Genomic DNA, 10937 nt, shown 5'->3' with positions numbered 1-10937 from the left:
AGAAACATGAAGTAAGGAAACCCATTCAGGTCACCATGTTCCCAGAATCTCCTTTTCATTGATTAGTCTTCCCACTAGTTGGATAGTGCTTTCCTAAAGAGCTTTATGAAGCTGCATTTCCCTCAACGGCTGTTCACCTTCTGACTTCCCTGTCATATGAGTTCATATGTCAGCAAAGCAATAGCTTTTTCGCTGTTTAACTGCCATTAGTAGCAACAGCCAAATGGATCCTTCCCATCTTGGCGTTGAGGTGAATGTAATGTTTACCAGCCTTGCCAGAGAATAATTATCAAAGAATAAAAAAGCATAATAATTAAAGGAAAGCTAGTCTTAGCCCATTATTAAACTTTGACCATTCCTGGGAAAAGGTTAACGTGATTTACCTCTTCATTACCGAGATTTTAAAAAATAATATACTTCAAGATTATTTGTTTTCCCTATCTGAAATGAGAATTGGTTTCACTCTTTCACTTTTTGGAAATACTTGTGAAAGGAGGAAACCAGAAACTTTCAGAAGGAATTCCTATGTGAATTTAAGATTGGTTAAAAAAATTTTTTTTTTTTTTTTGAGACAGAGTCTCACTCTGTCAGCCAGGCTGGAGTACACTGGCCGATCTCGGCTCATTGCAACCTCCGTCTTCCAGGCTCAAGCAATTCTCCTGCGACAGTCTCCCAAATAGCTGGGATTACAGGTGTGTGCCACCAGGTCCAGCTAATTTTTGTATTTTTAGTAGAGACGGTGTTTCACCATGTTGGCCAGGCTGGTCTTGAACCCTTGACCCCAGTAATCTGCTGCCTCGGCCTCCCAAAGTGCTGGGATTACAGGCGTGGGCCACTGTGCCCGGCAGGTTAAAACATTTTGTTTTGCAAATTTTTTATTCATGATAAAGGATATATGTAATATATATGTATATGTATATTTGAATATATGAATATAAACACCATGGCCTGATACGAATGTGATTTTTAGTGACAGATATGTGTCACAGTTTGTATTTCCATCATTTAAGGTTCCTTTCCTAGGTCTATTAATAGGACTCGATCACTGACAATTAGGAGTAAAATCAGAGTAGTCTGTGATAGCAGCAGCTGATTGATCTCATAGGGTAACATTCATTTGAATTTACAAACAAAATAATTGAAAATATTAATAATTAAATTTTGTTGTATGTTTTACCTCTTCAGGTGGAGTCACTACATAGGGGGGATTGAACACCAGAAGATCAACTTTTTCCTTCAATCTTGGTAGCAAGCCTTTGACCTAAATGTATTCAACAATAGTGAGAATTTTACATTAAACTCTGAATTAAATAATTGACAAATCAATCTTTAAAAATAATCTTCCATGTTTTTGGGAAAATAACGTGTTAGGGCCTGCACTTGTAGAGAGAAATGAAGTTAAGTATTTTTACCTTTTCATTCAGAAAAATAATATAGGCTATTAAATAAAAATAAGGAAATTAAACTATCAGAATGAACATTAAAAAGCCTATACTCCTCAACAGCACATATATTTATATTCTGGGTTCACTTTTAGAAAATGAAATAAGAAAGCAAACTCTAATTCTGTATAATCGGTATAGACTTGGATGTAAGTTTACAACTATATTTGCTAACATTTTCACAATTTTTCCCATATCTGTACAGATACCTACCATCATTTACTGGATACTGTTCTATAGTTTCTTCTATCTCTGGTGTTTCACCATTCTATCAAAAACACTTACTTAACACTAATTATGGAAACATTAGAGAAATTTTTAGGCCACGCTTGGTGGCTCATGCCCGTAATCCCAGCACTTTGGGAGGCCGAGGCAGGCGGATCACCTGAGGTCAGGAGTTCAAGACCAGCCTGGCCAACCCATGGCCAACATGATGAAACCCAGTCTCTACTAAAAATACAAAAAACTAGCCAGGCGCAGTGGTGGGTGCCTGTAATCCCAGCTACTCGGGAGGCTGAGGCAGGATAATTGCTTGAACCCAGGAGGCGGAGTCTGCAGTGAGCCAAGACTGCGCCACTACACTCCAGCCTGGGCGACAAAGTGAGACTCTGTCTCAAAAAAAAAAAAAAAAAAGAAAAAAAGAGAAAGAAAAAAAGAAAGAAATTTTTAAAATACAAAAACAAAAATCACCACATTGATCTCATGCAAATTACCAGAGTACCTTTCTTGATACCCTAGCTTTTATTAGCAGTAACAACTTCTAGTAATATGAAAATAATTTCTTATCTCTCTGGCTTAATTCCTTCTAAGCTACAAAATCATTTACAAATTAAAAAAAAAAAAAGCAAACAGGAAAGCTACCTACGCTCATCAGTGTAATAAAAGTGTAGGTTAAGGAGCACAGAAGTATTTTGTATTTCATATGTCTACCTGGTGCATGCTATTATTATTTTTGCTTATAAAAAGGTATTTCACGTACATAAATTAAAAACCCACAAATTTAAAACTGCTACTTGAAAATGTGTGCTGTTAACTTCTTAAAACAACGGTTGTGCAGTTGTCATTTGTTGTTTTTACCTACCGAGGACCCACTGCCCCTTTCTTCTGATTTAACTTCCTTGACTTTTGTTAGGGAAGCTCTACCTCCCATCATTCTCTATCTAAGTGGCCTGAGTAGGGTTTATCCCAACTCAGCTCCTGGGATGGGACTATGAGCCAGGTTGAAGCCAATCATCTCCATATTCAAATCTCCTTTGACCACAGCAAAAGGTTGACAGGCACATAACCCAAGTTGATCCAGATAATACTCATTCTGGGGCCTCTTCTACAGTAACTGAATAGAAAGGGCCTCTTTCCTCGGGAAGGTGTTGAGAAATAAGATACAGATATGCAAACATCCTGTTACCATGAAGGGAAAGATTGCCTAGGAATAGAGCCACCAGAGAGAAGTTCAGAGATAAGAAAAAGACGTCTATAACATTCTTAGAGTTCCTGGAAGTAGCTGTGCTGAAGCCATCAAATTTTTGTTTTGTTTTGTTTTTTTGTTTTTTTTTTTGAGACAGGGCCTTGTTCTGTTCCCCGGGCTGGAGTGCAGTGGCACGATCATGGCTCAAGGCAGCCTCAACCTCCCAGGGTCAAGCAATCCTCCCACCTCAGCCTCCCAAGTAGCTGGCACCACAGGTGTGCACAACCACATCCAGCTATTTTTTTTTTAATTTTTATTTTTTGTAGAGACGAGGTCTCACTATATTGTACAAGCTGGTCTCGAACTCCTGGGCTCAAGCAATCATCATGCCTTGGCATCCCAGAGTACTGGGACTAAAGGTGTGAGCCTTTGCACCTGGACTAACATTTTAAATTTAAGCCAGTTTGAACAGGGTTCACTATAACTTCTGACTGAAAGAAGTCTGATCTATATAAGTTAATATAAATTCCTTTTGAATTGTGGAAAAGATGGATTACATCAACGAAGAATTTACTTTGTATAGGGTATACTGCTTAGTGGGTCAAAAGTCAATTACTTACCAAAGTTTCTTTGACCTAAAACATCTTAACCTTATTTGAAAAGAAAATTATTATTGGACAAAGATTAGCTTACCAAATCTGTAATAACTGGTTGAACGTGGACTTTGTTACAGCGTGCTGTCTCTAGGGTACAAGCTGCTGCCTCAGGGTTGATATCAGTGCACCTATAAACAGAAACGGAAGGAAACTATCCTATGTCCATAAGGCAAATCTGTTTCTGAGTAATTTCAAGGAATGTTCCATTAATTCTACACAGAACAGATTTAGAAAAAAAAATTAGAATGTATTCAATAACGGCAAATAAGAAGACAACAAGGATTTGTTCTACTGATGAAAAAGACTGTTATATTGATACAATGTCCAAGAGTAGAATACACATACATGCACACACATCTGAAGGAATTTATGAAATTATGATACATCCAACGAAGGAGTACTATGCAGCCACCAAAAATGAAATTTAAAGGGAATTTTTGATAGGAAAATGTTTATGAGGCCGGGCGCGGTGGCTCAAGCCTGTAATCCCAGCACTTTGGGAGGCCGAGACGGGCGGATCACGAGGTCAGGAGTTCGAGACCATCCTGGCTAACACGGTGAAACCCCGTCTCTACTAAAAAATACAAAACACTAGCCGGGCGAGGTGGTGGGCGCCTGTAGTCCCGGCTACTCAGGAGGCTGAGGCAGGAGAATGGCGTAAAAACCCGGGAGGCGGAGCTTGCAGTGAGCTGAGATCCGGCCACTGCACTCCACCCTGGGCGACATAGCGAGACTCCGTCTCAAAAAAAAAAAAAAAAAAAAAGAAAATGTTTATGAGACAAAATTAAATTTAAAACACAGGAAATGGGCCAGGCGCGGTGGTTCACGCCTGTAATCCCAGCACTTTGGGAGGCTGAGGCAGGCGGATCACCAGGTCAGGAGATCGAGACCATCCTGCCTAACATGGTGAAACCCCATCTCTACTAAAAATACAAAAAAAAAATTAGCTGGGCATGGTGGCAGGTGCCTGTAGTCCCAGCTACTCAGGAGGCTGAGGCAGGAGAATGGCAAGAACCCAGGAGGCCGAGGTTGCAGTGAGCCAAGATCACGCCACTGCACTCCATGCTGGGCGACAGAGCGAGACTTTGTCTCAAAAAAAAAAAAAAAAAAAAAAAAAAACACACACAGGAAATGAAAAAAAAAAAAAAACAGAAGGAAACTCAGTTGGACCATGTATGGTAAAATTTATAGGTGATTTTAATTTTCTTCTTTATACTTTTCTATATTCTTCAATTTTCTATAAACTTAAGCAACTTTAAATTTCTTATATCAAATTATTTACCTAAGAAATAAATCAAATTTAGAGACGATCTAAAATTATGCTGCTTCTACAATTATGCAGTATGATGGAGCAGTTTGAACATGAATAATTTTTAGGGAAGCATAGTTTGTAATCTGAGTTTTTGCTATGCTTAAATACTATAAGATACATACTGTCTATTTAAAAATTATTTCATTAGAGTTATCATGGTTAACCTGTCAGTGGAAGATCTAGATGAATATGATATACTTACATGTACAAAGCCTGAGGACCTATCATAGAGGCTAGGAATGCAGATACTACACCAGACCCTGCCCCTACTTCTAGACATATTTCCACTCTAAAAAAAAACAAAATAAATATTAGTACAGTAGAATCAAAATACTTTTCACAGAAAACTCTCATGCTAGCTTTATTTCTAGCACGTATATTTCTCTAGCATCATCACTAACCTGCAAATATATGGAAATAGAAATTTGTAATTTCTGACAACTACTTCATACTTAATACTGCACAACTCAAAATTACTAATATTTTGGGTATGTAATATATTTTTAGTCCACAAAAGTTATATATTACCAAACATGGCTTTCAGTTAATTTCGACAAACCATTACATTAAAAAGTATGGAAAAACGTTAATCCAGGGTTGGAAATCTTAATGTGAAAGATACCATTCCTTTGCACAAGGAGCTCCTAGCTTAGTATTTCCTAAAATGATAAGGTTTGTATTATTACTAAACTTATTTTTGATAAAAGGTTTCTCTATCATTTTTAACACCTAACATTCATAGAGCCATCAGTATATCCTAGAGAATTAAAAGGTCCCCCAGTAATAGAGCAGGACAAAAATTCCTTTTCTGTACAGCTATAAGCTAATTCAGATAATAGTATCTGATCTTCTAATGTTAGCCATCCGAGAATGCTGTTAACTATTAAAATCTTCATTCTACCGTACTTTATCTTTCCATTAAATTTATTTTCTTGCCTATAATCTTGGAAGTTCTTTTTTAGATCCATGCTCTTGCTCTGTCACCTAGGCTAGAGTGCAGTGGTGCCACCATAGCGCACCGCAGCCTTTAACTCCTGGGCTCAAGTGATCTCCCGCCTCAGCCTCCCAAGTAGTTAGGACTACAGTAATAAACCACAGTGCCAGGCCTCTATAATGTTACACATGCATTAAAAGCATAAATTATCCCTATCACAAAGATCAGCTTGATGGCATTTAGGGAAATTTTTAGCACTAAACTCCCAAAACAACTACCCAGTGACAAGCTCCAGAGGTTTTAAACTTTTGGAACCAGTCTACACATCTGACAAGTCTTTATTAGGTGGTAGTAAGGTCTGTGAATCTCACCAGGTGGCTTCTCTTTGAAAATAACTATCACGGTCTCATAAATAATTAGAATTCCAAACTAGAAATAACCCAAGACTTTATAACAAAATCAGCTCCTTTCACAGCATACTTTGCAGTGCAATTTGTGCTTGTAAATCTTTCTGGGCTATCTTGAGAAAAGACAAGTTATAAAACAGTACTGTTCCACTCTATACTCCAGTAAATCCAAAAGTTCCATCATCTACAATGAAAGACTAGTTTAATAAGAGCTGGGGCATTTTATACGTGGAAAAATATGACCAAGTTTAAGAGGGATAAATAAATATAATATAGATCTTTGAAATCTGACAGCTGTTTGTTCCATCCTGAGAAAACCCAGTTCACCTCATCTTCAAACAAATCTAACAACACAAATTCCTTACATTTAAAAATCACAATGTCAGTATTCATTCTTTCTGCTATTAATTTAAAATTGATGGCGATCACTTCAACAAATCCATTTAAATAAAGTGCTAGGGTAGACTATTGTCTGCTAGCTGGATGTAACTTTCTATTTTGTAACAATTAAATGAAAAATTCAGTTCCTCAGTAGCACTAGCCACATTTCAAGTGCTCTGTAGCCACAAGTGAGGACTGGCTGCTGCTAGAGTATGCTATCCAGTGGGTTTAAAAATATTTCCCCCCTCCAGTAACACAACTTTCTTTCATGTTTGTTAAGGGTGCTATGTGCTGAGTAAACCAAATAATACCACGCAATTTTAATATTTAATACTTTAAAAATTAATAATCAACGTTTCCGGAATATTTTGTTTCCAAACGTGTTATACTATCGCATCTCTCAGGGACATGTGTTCTTCAGATTAACAGGTGACAGGAAAAGAGACGCCTTTGCATGATAAGCAGTCAGGGAGCTCATGAGACAGAGCAGCCCCTGGCAAAGGAGATGTGTCCCCGGCACACTCATTACTTGTAAGTACAGGAAAATTCTCAATTACGGCGTCCTGGCTGTCAATCATCTGCAAGTGGACCCCGCCTCCTCCGGCTCAGGGCGATGATAGCCACCGTCCCGGCCCTCCGCCACTGCACTTCTTCAGAACGCCTCAGCCCTTTCCCGTCAGAGCCCCTCCCCTCCTCGCACCCCGCCAGCTCGGCAGCTGCTGCCTCGAGCGCGTCCAGAAGCAGAAACGTGTCCTCCGCGGGCTCGTACACGTCGCTGAAGGCGCCGCGGCCCACGTGCCCGTGGAACGGCGTAGGGAAGCGCTGGCTCGCCATAGTCCTTCACTGCGTTCTGCGCGCCTGCGCAGGGCGCGCGCATGCGCATCCCCTCAAGCGCCGGTCTGGGAGTGGGGCTGGAGTTCCGGGCGACCGGAGTGTTCTTCGGTCTTATATCTAAATTTGTCTGGGGACCTCCTTGAAATTTCTAAGTAGGCAGTTGTATAATCCGTGACTATTGACATTTACTTTCTCCTTTGGAACATTTAAATTTTATTCTGTTAACTAGAACCTGATAGTGGGCATTCTGAGTTGTTTTTGACTAAGGTAAATGTTCTTCATTCTACTAATACTTAGAAATTCTGTTTTACTCCTAGTTTGCAAGGATTTGAAAAAAATACATAATAAATTTTACTATTTTTTTGTCAGCTGAACTTTAAGCTTTACGCTATAAAGATGAAGACTTTTCTCGTTTGATTTTTTTTACTGTACTTTATAAATTGCTTTCCTGATGAATCATGAATGCACTCTTTTTATAAACCTTAAGCAAGATGATGCGGTTTAATACACTGCTGAATTTGAGGGGCTAATAATCTGGCTCTGTTTTTTACCAAGATTACGCTACCCTCATTGTATGAGTTAGGACACTGTTTCTGGAACATTAGGTAGAAAACCTTAAAACTGGCTGGGCTTGGTGCCTTTTTGAGTAGATGGATCTTTGATGTTTTGGAACATTTATAAGTTGTTAGACTGTTCAAGTACTTGCATTCTTTTTGAGTCGATTTCTGAAATTTGTTTCCCAAAGAAACATTTTTACAGCTCTTTTTTTAAATTTGAAAAATAAAAATACAGAAAAGTATTTGAGTTACAGATTTTATTTTATTTCTTTTTTTGTTTGTTTGTTTGTTTGTTTGTTTGGAGACAGAGTCTCACTGTATCCCCCAGGCTGGAGGGCAGTGGCGCGATCTAGGCTAAGTGCAACCTCTGCCTCCCAGGTTCAAGTGATTCTCCTGCCTCAGCCTCCGGAATAGATGGGATTACAGGCTCCTGCGGCCACGGCCGCCTAATCTGTATTTTCAGTAGAGACGGATTTTCCCCATGTTGGCCAGGCTGGTCTCAAACTGCTGACCTCAGGTGATCCACCCGCCTCAGGCTCCCAAAGTGCTGGGATTACAGGTGTGAGCCCGTAACACACGTGGCTGGGTTACAAATTTAAAAACCCCAAGTTTTAAACCCAGAAATGACAGTATTTTCTCATGTTTCCTTAAAATATTTTTTACATACAAGAACTAAAATATTACAAATGAGATGGATGTTCTTTCTCTACTTACCTTCAGTTTAATTGTGTAACCTTCTTTCCAAGGCTCTTATGGATTTAGTGTATGTCCATCTAACCCACGTAAAAACACGGATCTTGCATTTATACGTTTATAAACATTCATATCTTTATAAGCAACATGTGGTGTGTTTTAAAATTTACATAACTGGTACTAGGTTGGACATGTTTTTCAAATTTCTTTTTCAGTCAACATATGAGATTTATATTTTGATATATAAAGTTAGGTTACTCCTCTTAACTGCCATATAGAATTTTATTATATAAAAATATGAAATATATATATATAGAAAGAAAGAGAGCGAGAAAGAGAGAGAGATAGAGTTGTACTTGATCTCCTGGGTTCAAACGATCCTCCTGCCTCAGCCTCCTGAGTAGCTGGAACCATAGGCGCATGCCACCACTCCCAGCTTATTTTATTTTATTTATTTTTTGAGATGGAGTCTCGCTCTGTCACCGAGGCTGGAGTGCATTGGCGTGATCTTGGCTCACTGCAACCTCTGCCTCCGGATTCAAGCTAATCTCGTACCTCAGCCTCCCTAGTAACTCCCAGCTAATGTTTAATTTTTTTTTTTTTTTTTTTTTTAGAGATGGGGGTCTCACCGCGTTTCCTAAGCTGTTCTCAAACTCCTGAGCTCAAGCAGTCCTCCAGCCTAAGCCTCCCAAAATGCTAGGATTACAGACATGAGCCACTGTGCCTAAAGTATCTTTTATCTGGGTTGGATAAATGTCTACTGGTAAAGATTTTCTCCTTTTCAAGTTTTCACTATTATGAACAACGTGGTGATTAACTTTCTTTTTCTTTTCTTTTTTTTTTTTTTTTTTTTTGAGACGGGGTCTCGCTCTGTGCCCTAGGCTGGAGTGCAGTGGCGATCTCAGCTCACTGCAAGCTCCGCCTCCCGGGTTCACACCATTCTCCTGCCTCAGCCTCCTGAGTAGCTGGGACTACAGGCGCCCGCCACCACGCCCGGCTAATTTTCTTGTATTTTTAGTAGAGACGGGGTTTCACCATGTTAGCCAGGATGGTCTCGATCTCCTGACCTCGTGATCCGCCTGCCTTGGCCTCCCTAAGTGCTGGGATTACAGGCTTGAGCCACCACGCCCGGCCTTTTTTTTTTTTTTTTTTTTTTTTGAGATGGAGTCTCGCTCTGTTGCCCAGGCTGGAGTACAGTGGCATGATCTCAACTCATTGCAACCTCCACCTTCCAGATTCAAGCGATTCTCCTACCTTAGCCTCCCGAGTAACTGGGATTACAGGCACGCACTACCATGCCCTGCTAATTTTTGTATTTTTAGTAGAAATGGGGTTTCACCATGTTGGTCAGGCTGGTCTCGAACTCCTGACCTCAGGTGATCTGACAGCCTCGTCCTCCCAAAGTGCTGGGATTACAGGCATGAGCCACTGCGCTGAGCCATGATTAACTTTCTTATATATAGTTTCTCCTGATGTTGTACAAAAGTTTCCTGAGTGTCAACCTAGAAGTGGATGAGCTGGGTTTTAGTGTATGCAGATTTTCAGTATTTCTACAAACTCATTTTACTTATTTAAACTCCTACCTCTTGATTGCATATTTGATATTTAATATTATAAAACTTATTTTTGTTTATTTTAAATTGATCTCATAGCTAACTGATGTTGGGCATGTGTTCCTTTGTTTCTTCCTTTGTAAATTATTCATTTTTGCTTATTTTACCTTAAGTTTTGCCTTTATTTTTTGTCAAAGTTGATACATACATAGTTTAATAGGGCAAACAGTTCTACAAAATTTATTATGAAAAAGCAGTATTTTCTAGCACTCAACATCCAATTTCTCATGTCTCATTCTTCAGAGGGGACCACCTTCAACTTTTAGCTGTGTCTTTTGCCATTCATTTCCATATCTCTGTATACTAAGCTTATAATAATACTTCATTTTCAAACGTTAAGCATTATCTATAGAATTTCTATGACTGGAAGTAAGAATAATTCTCTTGTATCCAGTAGACCAATATGTTGCCAGTCTCCTCTCCCTTTCTTCACAATGTGATACCATGGTTTTCTAAAAAATTTCTCAGCTGGGCGCGGTGGCTCACACCTGTAATCCCAGCACTTTGGGAGGCAAAGGCAGGCGGATCACAAGGTCGGGAGATCGAGACCATCCTGGCTAACACGGTGAAACTGCGTCTTTACTAAAAATACAAAAAAAATATCCTGGCGTGGTGGTCGGTGCCTGTAGTCCCAGCTACTCAGGAGGCTGAGGCAGGAGAATGGCGGGAACCTGGGAGGTGGAGCTTGCAGTGAGTCGAGATC

At 39.5% G+C, this 10937-nt stretch overlaps 1 protein-coding gene across 15 annotated transcripts in view; it reads right to left on the bottom strand.

Annotated features, from left to right (window-relative positions):
* Positions 1–7382, bottom strand: part of HEMK2 (HemK methyltransferase 2, ETF1 glutamine and histone H4 lysine) — a 344126-nt gene extending 336744 nt beyond the window's left edge. For 7 of the 15 annotated variants that reach the window (XR_012432068.1, XR_012432069.1, XR_012432067.1 and 4 more), the window contains exons 1-4: positions 7238–7382; positions 5018–5104; positions 3541–3631; positions 1178–1261 (exon numbers count right to left, since the gene is read on the bottom strand). Coding sequence is in view for 4 of the 15 variants with exons in the window: in XM_005548877.5 (XP_005548934.3) it covers positions 1178–1261; positions 3541–3631; positions 5018–5104; positions 7238–7371 (396 nt within the window). In the remaining 11 variants the exon portion in view is untranslated. Of the gene's footprint in view, positions 1–1177; positions 1262–3540; positions 3632–5017; positions 5105–7066 lie in introns of those variants that run through there. The other 8 variants (XR_012432071.1, XR_012432072.1, XR_012432075.1 and 5 more) reach the window with 3 other exon arrangements.
* Positions 7383–10937: the final 3555 nt, after the last annotated feature.

This window comes from Macaca fascicularis, chromosome 3 (genome assembly GCF_037993035.2).
Source record: "Macaca fascicularis isolate 582-1 chromosome 3, T2T-MFA8v1.1".
NCBI lineage: Eukaryota > Metazoa > Chordata > Mammalia > Primates > Cercopithecidae > Macaca > Macaca fascicularis.
Note: the sequence above shows the minus strand (reverse complement) of the source record. Positions and strands in the feature narration are given on the sequence as shown.